This window comes from Cicer arietinum, chromosome 3, assembly GCF_000331145.2.
Source record: "Cicer arietinum cultivar CDC Frontier isolate Library 1 chromosome 3, Cicar.CDCFrontier_v2.0, whole genome shotgun sequence".
In the NCBI taxonomy this organism is placed as follows: Eukaryota; Viridiplantae; Streptophyta; class Magnoliopsida; order Fabales; family Fabaceae; genus Cicer; species Cicer arietinum.
The window spans coordinates 36,144,561-36,160,529 of record NC_021162.2 but is presented as its reverse complement, the minus strand read 5'-3'; the positions used below and the strand labels follow the sequence as shown (position 1 = coordinate 36,160,529).

Here is a 15,969-nt window from a genome sequence, read left to right as displayed (position 1 = left end):
AGATGCTTGTGTAGTTAGAAGCCATAATTTATGAAAATTTGAAATCAATCAATACACACAGTTGTTCCATTCTAAACCAAACAAGAAACACCAATCGAAGAAATCCCCACCTTGAAAACTTCTTAAGGAGCATAACATAGGTATCCATTGTGGGACGAACACCACTTTCAATCATACCATCAAACAAGTCAACTATAAGTTTCGGCTTCTCAAGACAAGAAAAAAAGCATTGATATGAAACAGCATTCGGAAAACAACCATTATGATGCATAGTTCTAAGCAAAGCAAGAGCTTCCTTATATCTATAACTATCACACAAAAGCCTAATAATAGTATTATAAGTAACAACAGTAGGATTAAAACCCAAATCCTTCATTTCACGAAATAACCTAATCGAAAAATCAACACCTTGTGAAACAGCAATAGCTCTAATCACAATGTTATAAACAACAACATCTAATTTAATACCTTTTCTCTTCATCTCCTTAAACAATTTCACAGCTTTCCATGGTTTTCCACCTTTAGACAAAATATCCATGTAAATGGAATAAGAATGTAGATCCTTTTGAACACCTATTCTATCCATTTCATCCCAAAACTCCCAACACTTACTCCACCAACCCAACTTATACCAACCACGAAGAACAATATTATAAATCTTAGTATTATTACTACTAACAACAAACCCGTCAATTTTCCAAGATAAAGTTAGAGTCTTTTGGGTTCCGAAAACCAAATCTTGAGCTTCGAGAACGTGTTTATGATCACACAGAGCGTCGATGAGATTCGAAAAAGAGGTTTCGTCTTTCAAATTGAACTCATTTAAACGTTGGAATGCTTGAACGGCGTCGTCGATGCAGTGAGCAGAGATGTAACGTTTGAACATGACACGGAAAGTGGTGTGGTTGGGGAAAGAATTAGGGTTGCTTTGCATACGGTGGATTAGATTCCAACATTGTTGGAACTCGAAGAATTTACCTAAGATGTCGAGGATTAGGTTATAGGTTTCGGTGGAGTGTGGGAAGTTGAATTCGGTTTGTACCCAGTTGAAGAACTCGAGTGCGCGTTTCCAGTCGTTGTTGAAGGAGGTTAGGGTTTCGCGAACGGTTGTTTGATCGAGAACGGGGTTTGTAATTGGAACGGAAATTGGGTTATGTGTGGAGAAATTGTTGTGATGAGAGGAATGGGATTGGAAGGGTATGAAGCGAAATCGAAGGAGACGAGTTGATGAAGATGTAAGAGGAAATGGCCAACGCATTGTTTCGTCTTTCACTCACTCACTCGCTCACTGTCTCTCTGCTTGAGGGAGGCGGAGGAGGTCGTTACTTTGGTATCTTTGCGTCTAACTGTTGAAAAAGAGAAGAAGGAGTGTCTTCGGGGAAGACGTGCATGAGGCCGCGAGTTTCTTCGATTCTAGGGTTGCCAGAAGAGAAATTGAAGAGAGAAGTTGAGAAGGAACAAGATTCACTCTGCTTCTCCTCTTCGGCTCGGAGACTCTGCTCGAACTCCACATCGCAAACACGCTGAATTTGCTTCTTTGCTCAAATACGATTATGATGATTTACCAAGTGCCTTAAACCTTTCCTTCTCAATTTCTCATCAAATTAAGCAATACTTTTAACTGTTATTTATGACTTTAATAAATACTAATAGTTTTTTTTGTTCTATAAATAGTATTATTTTATCCATCCTTTTATTTGAAGGATTTTATACATCCTGTTAATCATGTTTAAATTCTCTACCGAAAAAATATTATATTTATTGTTACAAAAGAGGAGAAAAAAATCACATTTACATATGAATATCTATAATTCATATCGATAAAATTATTGTATACTGTTGATTTGTATAAATTATATTTTTATTTTTTATTCAACTACTATTAAATATTAACATAAAAATTATTTAAACCCTCCAATATGGTTTGAATTTCTCAAAATTAAGAGGATTTTGTATTAAAAAGAGAACTCCTTAAAATCCTCTCCTCTTTAGTTAAAAAAATCCTCCCCTCCCCTTCTAAACTCAAAAAAAAAAAAAAACTCTCAAAGATAGTCAGTCTTAACTTTTAAGAGAAAGGAGCACAACTTCTTCAATTTATTAAATAACTCAAGATATCTTTTACTTAATATACACTTACTTTTTAAGAAAATTATTTCGTTGCAATAAATCTGACAGTTTAACTAGGCAATCATTTTGAGTTGTTATTATATTTAGCTTCCATGGCCATTTTTCCAATCATACTTAAAAAAGGAGGGTTATACTTGCATTCATATCATATTATATGCACACTATTTTACTAGAGAAGATACTTGCGCAAGACAACTTCAAATCATACAAACATTTGATATAAAATTTGGAATATCCATTTTGGCATAATGTTTGCATTCCCCATGGATTTGTCATAGCCTCATTATTGTTGCTCAGTTTTTCATAATTGCCATTAAAATTTCGACCTCCATCTTTCATTGTTCCATTATTAATTTATTATTGCATGCGGTATGAGGAGAACTAACTAACTAGTAATAATCCTGCAGATGAAAGCCAGATTTCTCAAAGACTAAGGATATTTTTTTCAGCTTTGACTCTCATGTTGATCTCCAAGACAAAGAGTGTGGATAATTCAGCCAGACTTCAATGCTGAATTGTCTTAAAATATCACACTGCTGCAGCAGCTGGAATGTGAGCTTCGACCGACTTCAGTATCTCTTCGCCTAATTGTTTACACCCTACCAGCTTCTGCATTAACGCGCAATCCAAACATCAAGCTTAATCACATAAATATACCAATACTTACATATTCAATGCGTTCATTATGAGAACAATCATTATTCACTATTAACTATTAAGAGCATCTCTTATAGGAGCTGTTTATAGAATTCTTAATCTTAAGAATAGGTTCTTCAAGAAGAGTATCGCCATCGAAGCAAGTCTAGCTAGCAACCATGTGTAAAAACTGTAAACATTAAACATAATTTTACGGTTCCAGCAGAATATATGTCGGCAGTTCAAAATCCCTTGTTCAGTGTCTCCAGAACTGCACTCTATTCTTTCAGCAGCCTTTTCTTCTCCAAGGCCATATCTCAGAAGCATAGCAGCAGTAAGAACAGCAGCAAATGGGTTTGCCTTGTCCTGTATATCAATAATAACAATGATGTTGTTAGCTAGTTACCTGAAGGAAATAAAAAACAGAAGTAGATGAAACCAACCTGTCCGGCAATATCAGGTGCAGAACCATGTATAGGTTCGAAAAGTCCTGGTCCCTGATCCAATAAAAATTCAGTAAACTTTTAAGTGAAATCTAGAATCCGCTTATTTGAGTTTATCTACTGGTATAAATACTTGTGAGTTTGTTTGGGAGAGCTTATGAAAACAGTTTAGGACATTGTTCATAAGCTGTTTTCAGTTTATTTTCATGAGCTATCCAAGATAGCTTAAAAAAGTTAAAAAAACAGCTTCTAGCTTATATGAAAACATTTAATTTTATGTTTTGCTATAGAATAGTTTATATATAAACACCTATATGTTAAGCGTTAATGATATAAGCACTTAATTAAGTTCTTTATCCAAACAGAACCAACATGGATCTAGCATAACACAGTTTTGCGAGCAAACTTGAGAAACACGCTGATTATTTGTATTATAATTATTATGAATATTCATTTCATACCGAATCCCCAACGCTGGCAGAAGGAAGCATCCCAATACTTCCGGTGATCATTGAAGCCTCGTCAGATAATATATCACCAAAAATGTTGTTTGTTACGATAGTGTCAAACTGCAAAATTCAGTGTTAGATATTGTAGTACTTTCATAGCCATTAGTAAACTAAAAGACGGGTGACACTAATTTATTCCATAAGCAAACCTGTTTAGGATAGCGAATTAGTTGCATCGATGCATTATCAACATACATGTGTGAGAGTTCAACATCAGAGTATTCTTCTGCTAAAGCCAAAACTCTTTTCCTCCAGAACATGGATGCCTGGTGAATTCAAATGTAGTTAGCATTCAGTACATGGACCTAAATCTATAAAAAGTATCTTGTATCAAGTAGAAAAACTTTAATAAAAATAGGTCTAACAAAATTTGCATTTCTTGGTGACACAAAATTTGCCTGAGTGTTGTGATGTCTACTATATGGACCACCCAACCTAAACAGAATCTCAAACAAGAAAAAATCAACTAAGAGGTATTCTCCTTGCACCATGATTTAATCCTCACAAATTCAAGATTAAGCACTTTAAGGCATGTAGCTCAATTCTAATGTTTGAAAATTTAGATTAGCCCAGAGTACATCAAACAAAGCCAGACTCATTTGGAAGCAATCTGCTATTTTTTTTTTCAGTACACATATCAATACAATCGTGACAACTTCACAAAATTTCAGATTAAGTTACATAGCTTAACCCAGCAATAAGTACCTCTAGAACATTGGCTTTGTCAACAGAGCAAAGTTTTCCACCACGCTTCCGAGCTATATTAAACGCAACACGAGCAATGCGATCAACCTGGTATATAAGTGCCACTAATCAGACAATCATACATACGACAATAACATAGAAAATAGTTATAGACAAAGAAAGAAACACTCAAGAAAGCAAGTAAAAGCTCCTTAGTACATTCTCTTATCCCTCCTCCTAGACAATGTTAACTCCATTAAAGGAATATCAAAAACAAAAAAGGGAATAAAGATCTTATGGGAACCCCAGATCCAACTATTAAAACTTTTTGGCCAAATCATAAATTTTTAACCCAATAATACCATCTTGTAATAGCAAGATACCTCGTGTGCAGTGTAAATCTCAGTGTTAAAACCAATCTCTTCCCCATGTCCATTAGTACCAAAGCCCCTAGGTTTTCCAAAATAGATACCTGAATAACAAACAAAGCAGCAGCAAGACTGAGTTAGGTGAACTAGCTTCCAATATTATCAATCAAATGAAATGAATGAAGAGTTAATATTCAAAATTTTAAATATTAGAATCATATGAGACAATGTGGTTTCTTTAAATAATCCAATGTACTGAAACCAGAATGGAACACCACAGACCTCCAGTTAGTTCCCTTACAACCATGAGATCAACCCCCTCGGCAACCTCTCTCTTCAAAGTTGAAGCATCCACTAACTACAGAAGTACATACAAATGAAAAACACACTAGATACAGATAGAAAACTAATAAAACTTTGGTAAGTGTTGAATATAAAGAGTATTAAGAGACATATTGTGAATAACCCGTGTGTTTCAACTACACAGCGGAATTTCTTTATATAGATAAAGGGTATTAAACAACCCTAATTTACAGTAATACTAACGGGCCAGAATACTTACAGCCCGTCTACTATACTATAATATTTACATTATAATATTTAACACTCCCCCTCAAGCTGGAGCATATAAATCAAATGCACCTAGCTTGTTACATATATAACTAATTCTAGGACCTCGCAATGTCTTTGTAAACACATCTGCTAACTGATCATTGGAGGTGACACACTCCATAGAGATGTTGTGTGTCGTTAGTATAGAGTGCCTTTGCTTGACTCCAAACCGATTCACACGTGAGATGCAAATCTGAGTCCAACTGAGCATCAATCTGAGTCCATTTGGATGTTTCAGTCACACTCACCTTATCAGGGTTTTGGGTGAGATGATCCTCGTAACCTTGACCACGTAGCCATAGTTTGATGTCGGCAGCCCAACTATCATAATTTGATCCATTCAATTTTTCAACAGAGAGAGGAGAGGTGATGTAGTTGGTGAAGATGCTCTTTGTTTCAGACTGGGACGCCATGGTCAGCACAGATTGTCAGGAAACGCGTCGGAACCGGGAAAAGAGGGGCTGTTTGAACTGGAACTCGTATATCCGTAACTCAAAACTGAAAACTGAGGGCAGATATGGAAGCAGGGGGCCGAGGCGAGTGCAGTGGAAGAAGCGGCACCGTGAACAGCTGTCGGACGCGCCGTCACGCGCGGTGGCAGTCGGCGGCGCGTGGATCTCACGCGCAGGAGGTCAGGCGGCGCGTGGGGGCGCGTGAGGGTGATTCTCATGATGCGGCGGAAGGGTTTGGCCGATCTGGGGTGTACGATGTTGCTGGAGTGGTCGTTCGTCGGAAAAACTCGTCAAAAACAATGACGGCAGTGACTACAGCGATGATAGGGCGTGAACGGCTGAACAAAAGTTGAGGAATCAGCGTATCAACAGCAGAGGGGGAAAACCGAAGTTGAGAACACGATTTGCCGAAGAAAATATTCACCGGAGACAGTGGGTCGACCGGGTAGTTGACGATTAGGGTTGTCTCTCAGTTGGCTCTAGATACCATGTTGAATATAAAGAGTATTGAGAGACATATTGTGAATAACCCGTGTGTTTCAACTACACCGCGGAATTTCTTTATATAGACAAAGGGTATTAAACAACCTTAATTTACAGTAATACTAACGGGTCAGAATACTTACAGCCCATCTACTATACTATAATACTTATATTATAATATTTAACAGTAAGGAAATAAAAAAAACCTCTCTGACCACTCTGTTACCATATCCTTAAGGCCAATTTGGAGAAACTTAAATGTTTGTAGCATAAGCGCTGGTATAAGCTATTTCTATATCACATGATAAAATAAAGTCAAACTATTTTCTATAGTCTATCTAAGAGTCGTCTTCAAATACGACATTATCAAATGATTAAAAGGGAATATTTATAAATAACCTCATTCATTGATTAAACAAAATCTTACAAAGGATAACAAATGAATAACTACCAAATCTCATAACAAACTACAACAAAAAAAAAATAACTTATAACTAACTAATGAATGACAAGAAGAAAAGGTTATCAAGTAACTACTTATCTACAAGCTTTTTCAAACAGTCTCACAAGTGCTAATATCAATAAATAAACTCAAATAAGTCAATCCAAACAGACTCTAAGCCTATCCCCAACAATCCCCTCCCCCCAAAATAGATACCTGAATAACAAACAAAGCAGCAGCAAGACTGAGTTAGGTGAACTAGCTTCCAATATTATCAATCAAATGAAATGAATGAATAGTTAATATTCAAAATTTTAAATATTAGAATCATATGAGACAATGTGGTTTCTTTAAATAATCCAATGTACTGAAACCAGAATGGAACACCACATACCTCCAGTTAGTTCCCTTACAACCATGAGATCAACCCCCTTGGCAACCTCTCTCTTCAAAGTTGAAGCATCCACTAACTACAGAAGTACATACAAATGAAAAACACACTAGATACAGATAGAAAACTAATAAAACTTTGGTAAGGAAATATAAAAACCTCTTTGACCACTCTGTTACCATATCCTTAAGGCCAATTTGGAGAAACTTAAATGTTTGTAGCATAAGCACTGGTATAAGCTATTTCTATATCACATGATAAAATAAAGTCAAACTATTTTCTATAGTATATCTAAGAGTCGTCTTCAAATACGATATTATCAAATGATTAAAAGGGAATATTTATAAATAACCTCATTCATTGATTAAACAAAATCTTACAAAGGATAACAAATGAATAACTACCAAATCTCATAACAAACTACAACAACAAAAAATAACTTATAACTAACTAATGAATGACAAGAAGAAAAGGTTATCAAGTAACTACTTATCTATAAGCTTTTTCAAACAGTCTCACAAGTGCTAATATCAATAAATAAACCCAAATAAGTCAATCCAAACAGACTCTAAGCCTATCCACAACATCAGATTGTTTAGCAACTGTTGGAAATGATGATGCTTTTAATGAAAAGTTCATTGGAAATAATGATGGCATTTATGAGAGCTAGTGTGAATTGAAAAAATTGAGAAGTCCCACATTGGAGGGATACCTCACACTAGTAGGGTATATAAGGTGGAGGTAATTAACTTGGGAAGAGCCCCAAGGGGCACCCCAATTTTGTGAAGGAAGGAGAACGCAAGCAATATTGACCACCACACACGCGCGCCGCCGCCGCCCGACCCGACCCGACCCGGCCCTCTCCCCAGTCTCACAAGTGCCTCGAACGTGTTAAAGAGAGCGACCTAGTACGCGACTCAAACCACCAGTAATATTTTTGGTGACATAAATTGTTTCCAAAGGTTTTCGAATTTCAAAAAACAACAGCAACAGAAAGGCTATCATCGGGTAAAGGAACTCCAGTTGCATCAAGTGCAGCTCCACCCAATAGCTTCTCTTGGAAATCGAGTTTAATCCCTGATTATAGAGAGAGAAGTGAGTACCCATTTGAAAAAATTGGGAAATTTGGATGCAATGTTGAGAGAGAGAGGTACCGTGGAGGGATCCGGTGAGGAGAAGAACGTCTTTAGCGACGGAAACGACTTCGGGACCTATGCCATCGCCGGGAAGGAGAGTGATGGAGTAGGAGCGTTTGGTAGAAGGGGCGGCGGCGGAACAAATGCACCTTAGGGAAGTTGGTCTCGCCGATGATGATGAACGGAACTGAAAGGGTCTTGTCTGAAGGAGTTACGCTTGAACACTAGACGCCATTTTTTTTTTTTTTTGTGATTTGGTTGGTACTAGAAGTCTTCAACAACTTTGACACACAACAACACGGTGCAAGTGAAAAAGGATAAACTAAAAACTAGTACTATCTATATCTTCTCTCTTGTCTTTCGTTGTTCCCTTTTTCTCACCCGAATGAATGAATACTAGTGTAGATTATTTGTTGGTCCGTACTTCATTTTTTATTTTATTTTATCACAAGGACGTGGATAAAAAATTCAACTAGACTTCACATAGTTTGGATACAACAGTTTTATTGTATTTTATGTCTTATGAGTCTAAATATCGTTCATATAGTTGTGAATTATTTCTGTATGATTACAAAATCAAATGTGATGGATTTTAGACGCACACATAAATTTTTTCTTTTTTTTAAGATTTAAATATATTTGATCTTTATAATTATAATTTTTTTGAATTAATTTAATTTATTGATAACGAAAATAATCGGTTCATAATTTTGAATCAATTTTCAATCGTTAACTTCAATTTCACGTTTTCTATCAATCAACGTAAATAAGATTTAAGAGAATATATTAAAAGAAGAAACAAATATTTGTAGTTTTGAATTAATACTGTACTTGGAACACTAACTTAATTTATATTTGGGGAAAAAAATGAAATATGTGAGGTTAGTTTTAGATTTTTTTTTAGGAGAGAATAATGAAATTAGATGATTTTTAGGTTAAAAAAAGTTATATTTAAATATATTGGGGTTTACTTTTATGTTAAAGAAATTTATATTTTAATTATATTTAGGTTTAACGGTGTTACAATTTTTGTAGCAAAGTTGGATGGAAATACTATTTTAAAATAAAATTATATTTGTAGGGATGTTAGTCAAACAAACAAAATTTATTAGACAAAAATTTAAAAAGTTATAATTAGAAAGAACAAAAATATATTTAAACTTTTCTTAATATTTACAAAAAATAAAAATAAAAATTATTATTAAAAAATACTATTTTTCGCATGTGTGTCTAAGTACATTGATACTGTCATCCTATAAAATTTTATTTATAAATTTTTTAAAATATGTGAAAGATTGTTGTAAATTTTCAAGTATTTTTCTTTTAAATATGATGTTCAATATTTTAATTGAGGAATATGAAAATATATTTGAATAGAAAAATATTATTACTATTATTATTTTCTATTTGTGATAATATTTGAGTTTGACTAATTTTTATTCTTATTTTATTATTGATTTAGTTTAAATAAATTGATATATTTTTTTTCTCTTTTTATTTATTTATTTTTATTAGAATACATTTTTTCGTAGCTAACTATTGTCTCGCTATATATTTTCACAAGTTACACAACAATTAAAAAAAAGTTATTTCTTCTTATCTTCAACCATCAGAAATTAGTAATTTAAGGTTATTTATTTTTGTTTAAAATTATTTATTTAATTTTGTTTTCTCTCCTTTTAATTAAATAATTAATTTTTACATATATTTAATATTTTTTGTGTGTGTTTGTATGTAATTTCGTCATCTTCATGTAAGGTTTATTCATTGAATTTAATTTATATTTTTTTAAAATTTAATTAATGTAAGGTGTATTTTTAGTATTTTGTGTGTGTATTTAATTTATATTTATAAATTAATTTTCATCAATTGTATATTTATTGAATGACATCAATTGTATATTCATTGAATGACGTTGATCTTATCTACTTTATAAATATAGAGACATTGTATTTGAAACACTTTCACTTTATTTGTTTTATAATATTAAATTAGATATCGTGAATAATCATAAATTAACCTTTATTTGGTCAATTAAATTTTTGATAGTACATTTTCATTGCTGGAAATTTGAAATTTCTGGTAGTTATCGAAATTTCAAAATTTTGAAAGATCCAGTAGTTATATTTTCTTTACCGGAAATTTTAAATTTTTTGAAATTTTAAATTTTTTGAAATTTTCAGTAGTTATTATTCTTCACTGGAAATTTCAAAAATCCGGTATGTTATTAATTTTATTTATTTTTAACTTTTTTTTTTGTTTGTTTTTAAAATAGAGATGGAAAAGACACAACAAAAATTTATAGATTTAATTGAAGCATACACAACTGATCAAATTTTTGAGTCACGAGAAGCTGTCATATCATGGGCAAGAGAGGTCGGCCGACAAAATCGAGTAGCAGTTATCATTACTCGATCTGACGTAGAGACCGAAAAGAGAGGAAGAAAGTCAAAATTAATTATTGGTTGTGATAGAGGTGGAAAATATAAGTCAAATAAAAATAATACAGGTACTTCAACTAAAAGATGTGGTTGTCCGTTTAAACTTAGATCGAGACCATTGAAAAATGCTGAAGGATGGGTTATTAGTTTAATGTGTGGACTTCACAACCATGAGTTAGTAACTACTTTTGAGAATAATGCATTTATGGGACGCTTAAAAGAAAGAAGATAAGAAACATGTTGACGAGCTGACAAAATATCACGTTGCTTCGAGACACAGCTTGTCATCTTTGAGTGATCGAGATACGGAGAATGTGAAAGGACATAGAACTGATATGAAATGACATAGAACTGATATGCAACATTTGTTGATGTTACTTGAAGCTTAGAAGTATACTTGTTGGAGTAGGACTCATGTAGACTCCAACGTTGTGAGGGACATGTTTTGGACGCACCCAGATCCCATAACTTTGTTGTACATGTTCACTCTTATATTGATTATGAATATCACCTACAAAACCAACAAGTATAGGTTGCCATTGTTTGAAATTGTTGGTGTAACTTCAATTGGATTGACATTTAATGTTGCATTTGCTTATATGGATTATGAACGTCAAGACAACCTTTTTTGAGCATTGGAGAAGTTAAAAGAGTTGTTTGTTTCAAACACCTCATATCCTCAAGTGATCGTGACTGATAGAGAACTTGCTTTAATGAATGCAATTGAAGTTGTATTTCCATCTTCAACAAATTTACTTTGTCAACTTCATATTAACAAAAATGTTGGAGCCAAATGCAAACAATATATATTAAAGAAATATATGCAGAAACCCATTCTTGAGTTGTGGAGGAAAATTGTTTATTGTTCTGAAGAGAAGGAGTACGAGGAACTTTTGCAAAAGTTTGAGCAAACATGTGTTGATAATATTATTTTATTTGACTACGTCAGAGACACATGGTTGAATCCTCATACGAAAGATTTGTTGAAGCATGGACCAATCAAGTATTGCATCTACGAAATACTACGACTAATAGGTATGCCATTAAAATTTTGCATTTTGTATTATATTTATGCTTATATAGGATTAAACATGCATAATATAATTTTTATTGAAATAATATAAATTTTTTTATTGGATTAAACATGCATGTTCATCATCAAACGACGCATGATCTTGCTAGGGCTGTTGATCCTATTCTTCATCAAACACAGGATTTTGCTGAAACTCATGCGCCTGCATTTCTTTATTTATCTTTCTTCTTTTTCAACTGCAGCTCTCCTATTTGATTGTGCAGGAGGTCGAACTCGAGAATGATCAACGTATGTCTTTGCTCCTATGTTCCTCACTAACAGAATTGAATAAAAAAAAATTATATAAAATACAAAACAAAAATATACACACTATACCGAAAATTTCAATGAGAAATGAAATTTCTGGTGAACATATCGGAAATTTCAAATTTCCGGTAGTTACAAATAACTACCGGAAATATCATTTTTGAAATTTATGGGAATTTCACCCGAAAATTTAAAATTTCCGGTATTGACAATAACTACCGAATTTTTCAAATTTTCGGTGAATACTCCCAGAAATTTAAAAAATAAAATTTCCGGTATATATTTATAACTACCAGAAATTTCATTCCTTATAAAATTTTCGATAATATTTTTTTTTTCAAAACTTACATTTCGAAAACATCAATTGGGGTACAAAAGCTATCTTTCTAAATATTTTTCCAAAATAAATGAGCCCATACTGATAGGATATGGCCATGGCGGCAGCAAAGCAAAGTAACGACTTCAGCCTCCCTCAAGCAGAGAGACAGTGAGCGAGTGAGTGAGTGAAAGACGAAACAATGCGTTGGCCATTTCCTCTTACATCTTCATCAACTCGTCTCCTTCGATTTCGCTTCACACCCTTCCAATCCCATTCCTCTCATCACAACATTTTCTCCACACATAATCCAATTTTCGTTCCAATTACAAACCCCGTTCTCGATCAAACAACCGTTTGCGAAACCCTAACCTCCTTCAACAACGACTGCAAACGCGCACTTGAGTTCTTCAACTAGGTACAAACCGAATTCAACTTCCCACACTCCAACGAAACCTATAACCTAATACTCGACATCTTAGGTAAATTCTTCGAGTTCCAACAATGTTGGAATCTAATCCACCGTATGCAAAACAACCCTAATTTTTCCCCCAACCATACCACTTTACGTGTCATGTTCAAACGTTACATCTCTGCTCACTGCATCGACGACACCGTTCAAACATTCCAACGTTTAAATGAGTTTAATTTGAAAGACGAAACCTCTTTTTCGAATCTCATTGACGCTCTGTGTGATCATAAACACGTTCTCGAAGCTCAAGATTTGGTTTTCGGAACACAAAAGACTCTAACTTTATATTGGAAAATTGACGGGTTTGTTGTTAGTAGTAATAATACTAGGATTTATAATATTTTTCTTCGTGGTTGGTATAAGTTGGGTTGGTGGAGTAAGTGTTGGGAGTTTTGGGATGAAATGGATAGAATAGGTGTTCAAAAGGATCTACATTCTTATTCCATTTACATGGATATTTTGTCTAAAGGTGGAAAACCATGGAAAGCTTTGAAATTGTTTAAGGAGATGAAGAGAAAAGGTATTAAATTAGATGTCGTTGTTTATAACATTGTGATTAGAGCTATTGGTGTTTCACAAGGTGTTGATTTTTCGATTAGGTTATTTCGTGAAATGAAGGATTCAGGTTTTAATCCTACTGTTGTTACTTATAATACTATTATTAGGCTTTTGTGTGATAGTTATAGATATAAGGAAGCTCTTGCTTTGCTTAGAACTATGCATCATAATGGTTGTTTTCCGAATGCTGTTTCATATCAATGCTTTTTTTCTTGTCTTGAGAAGCCGAAACTTATAGTTGATTTGTTTGATGGTATGATTGAAAGTGGTGTTCGTCCCATAATGGATACCTATGTTATGCTCCTTAAGAAGTTTTCAAGGTGGGGATTTCTTCGATTGGTGTTTCTTGTTTGGAATAGAATGGAACAACTTGGATGTAGTCCTGATGCGGCTGCTTACAATGCTTTGATAGATGCTCTTGTGGAAAAAGGGTTGATTGATATGGCTAGGAAGTATGATGAAGAGATGTTGGCTAAAGGACTTTCGCCTAGGCCGAGGAAAGAGTTGGGGACAAAGGTTTTGGGAGGAGAATTTGTTGAGGAATAGTTCGTATACAAGTAAGCACGCGGACACTGAGGTATGAGCCATTGAAAACATATACAATAATAGAATATGAGCAGTGTATCAGAAAAACACAATAAAAGAAGAAACAAAAATTATCATACCTTCTGCGTTTTAAACTAACATTGGTTTTGAATCATTCACTGTCCCTCGCCACTGCATCGTCCCCTCAGCCACCGTGTCCAAAAACTTGCGGGTATATATATAACTTTTCCTTCTGTATCTCCCTTTTCCGTTTTGTGTGTTCATACGATTTTAAAAACTGTGTGTATTGATTGATTTCAAATTTTCATAAATTATGGCTTCTAACTACACAAGCATCTACTTTCCTTCCCATGCTTTATCCATGGTGACTAAAACTCTATCTTATTATTACAATCTAAAGTTAGAAATCAAGTTTTTATGAAAACTCAGTAATTGCCATTCATTACTTTTTTATAATATTACATTATCTTATATTCATAATTTATACATTCATATATTTTCATGAAAGAAAGCTACTTGCCAGAGCTCAGCGAGATGTATCAGAAAATCGCGGCAAAACTTCAGCAGGTACATTTTGTTATGCAACTTTTAATAGCTTCTATGGATAAGGAAGCCTTTTCTGTTATAATTATCCTGGAAAACATTTGTTAGCTTTATTGTATCTGACTGATTAAAGTAGTTAAGGCTTTTGTGTGCGTCTTATTATATCTTCTTTTGTTATTGATTAAAAATTATGATTCGCAATGTGCCAAGGCCTAGGGGACATAGGTGAAGAAAAAATTAATCTAATCACCTCCTAAATTACAATCGTTATTACAAAATTCTTTTTCACTAGGTGGGATTAGTTATGTTAAAACAATATTGGGATCTGCAACTTAGATTAACCAACAAAATAGAAGATAAACAATTGCAGAAGAAAAAACGAAAACGCATAATGTTCAGAAAACCAGAAGAACAGAAAACCAGAAAACGGAGACTGATTAACGTTCTCCGTTTTCTGCAGTTTTGTAAAACCTGTTTTCTTTTCTGCAGTCTTCTAAAATCAGTTTTCTTTATCAATGTAAACGAAAATTAAAGAAGGATAATGGAAGAATAACACCAAGAATTTACGTGTTCGGTCTCAATTGATGTGACCTACGTCACGGGCAAACAAACAAGATTAATCCACTATGAATGATTGAACTTTACAAGATTAAAGCCTTCTCAAGATTGATCTCCTAGTATCTATCACTGTTTATGAACCAGCAATACTAGCCTATCTCTCAATCTTTCTTTTCTCCCTATAATCTTTCTTTCTCTCTGAATTTCTATGAATCATGAATTGCATAAGTCTCTCTTAGTTTTCAGATCTCACTATTACAACAACATTACTTACTTCTGCCATATTACAGCTTCATTTATATTATACAAGAGCAAACTAACTAACCACCTATAATAACTAACTTGGCCAAAGGTAGTTATAACAACCACTAAAACTTAACTAACTTTAGTTAGATGATTTGAGACACACATTCACAAGTTACATCAGCCAATAGCCATGATGGTGTAGTGTTATTGATATAAACCAATTCTTCAGACTGGGCATTTAGATTTAATTCTTTTTTAATGGTTTAATCTTAAGTTTTTCTTGTCTTTCTTAACCTTCAAATCTTGGGTGTCGTATTTGGGTATTTGTTCATCTCTTTTTCTTACCTGGCCAGACCACAACAGTCAAGTTTCTAAATATTTCCTCTATTGGTGCTACCCTAGGTAGTCAATAGCGCCGGTTCGCGGCGGGATCGCGCCGGAGCGGCGCGGTGAAGGACATGGCCGCGGCGGCGCAGTGCGTCGCGGGGAAAGAAGAGATCGCGCGCGATCTGGGCCGGGTCGCGTTCCGGGTCGTGGGTTCTCAAACCCTAGAAAACATAAATTTTTTTAAATTCTTTTTTTTTCCTTGAAAAACCAATTTTGCCCTTAAATTTTTAAAATGTTTTAAGGGTAATTTTGGTATTGTCCTTCAAATTTTAGAGTTAGT

At 34.0% G+C, this 15,969-nt stretch overlaps 3 protein-coding genes and 2 pseudogenes across 6 annotated transcripts in view; 1 reads left to right on the top strand and 4 right to left on the bottom strand.

The window, feature by feature from the left end:
* Window positions 1-1,617, bottom strand: part of LOC101494367 (pentatricopeptide repeat-containing protein At1g80550, mitochondrial-like) — a 5,472-nt gene extending 3,855 nt beyond the window's left edge. Inside the window, exons 1-2 of one of the 3 annotated variants that reach the window (XM_073366618.1) lie at window positions 469-1,617; window positions 111-164 (exon numbers count right to left, since the gene is read on the bottom strand). In XM_073366618.1, the coding sequence (XP_073222719.1) occupies window positions 111-164; window positions 469-1,258 (844 nt within the window). In that variant the 5' untranslated portion in view covers window positions 1,259-1,617. The remainder of the gene's footprint in view (window positions 1-110; window positions 165-468) is intronic. The other 2 variants (XM_073366619.1, XM_073366617.1) reach the window with 2 other exon arrangements.
* A 706-nt stretch (window positions 1,618-2,323) lies between these two features.
* LOC101489946 (3-isopropylmalate dehydrogenase 2, chloroplastic-like) lies at window positions 2,324-6,964 on the bottom strand. 2 transcript variants are annotated; one of them, XM_027331349.2, is made up of 9 exons: window positions 5,628-6,964; window positions 5,050-5,125; window positions 4,783-4,871; window positions 4,421-4,507; window positions 3,865-3,981; window positions 3,668-3,775; window positions 3,207-3,260; window positions 2,979-3,129; window positions 2,324-2,736 (listed from the first exon to the last, which is right to left on the bottom strand). In XM_027331349.2, the coding sequence occupies exons 1-9, from the start codon at window positions 5,790-5,792 to the stop codon at window positions 2,720-2,722; spliced, it is 864 nt and encodes a 287-aa protein (XP_027187150.1). In that variant the 5' UTR covers window positions 5,793-6,964; the 3' UTR covers window positions 2,324-2,719. The 2 variants fall into 2 exon arrangements, with proteins under 2 accessions (XP_027187150.1, XP_027187149.1); XM_027331348.2 differs by lacking the exon at window positions 2,324-2,736 and having other exon boundaries at window positions 2,757-3,129.
* Window positions 6,965-7,171: 207 nt separating this feature from the next.
* On the bottom strand, window positions 7,172-8,696 carry LOC140919622 (3-isopropylmalate dehydrogenase 2, chloroplastic-like; annotated as a pseudogene).
* Window positions 8,697-12,450: 3,754 nt separating this feature from the next.
* LOC101490278 (pentatricopeptide repeat-containing protein At1g80550, mitochondrial-like) lies at window positions 12,451-15,937 on the top strand (annotated as a pseudogene).
* Window positions 15,701-15,969, bottom strand: part of LOC140919741 (uncharacterized) — an 11,689-nt gene continuing 11,420 nt past the window's right edge. The window contains exon 9 of the mRNA XM_073366366.1: window positions 15,701-15,850. Coding sequence (XP_073222467.1) covers window positions 15,701-15,850 — 150 coding nt within the window. The remainder of the gene's footprint in view (window positions 15,851-15,969) is intronic.

Excerpts from the sequence above, each read along its gene's own strand:
- LOC101489946 (XM_027331348.2), bottom strand. The coding sequence starts at position 5,792 with ATGGCGTCCCAGTCTGAAACAAAGAGCATCTTCACCAACTACATCACC. Across the intron at positions 5,126-5,627 it reads TCACCCAAAACCCTGATAAG|TTAGTGGATGCTTCAACTTT; the intron begins GTGAGTGTGACT and ends GTACTTCTGTAG. Across the intron at positions 3,982-4,420 it reads ACAAAGCCAATGTTCTAGAG|GCATCCATGTTCTGGAGGAA; the intron begins GTACTTATTGCT and ends TGAATTCACCAG.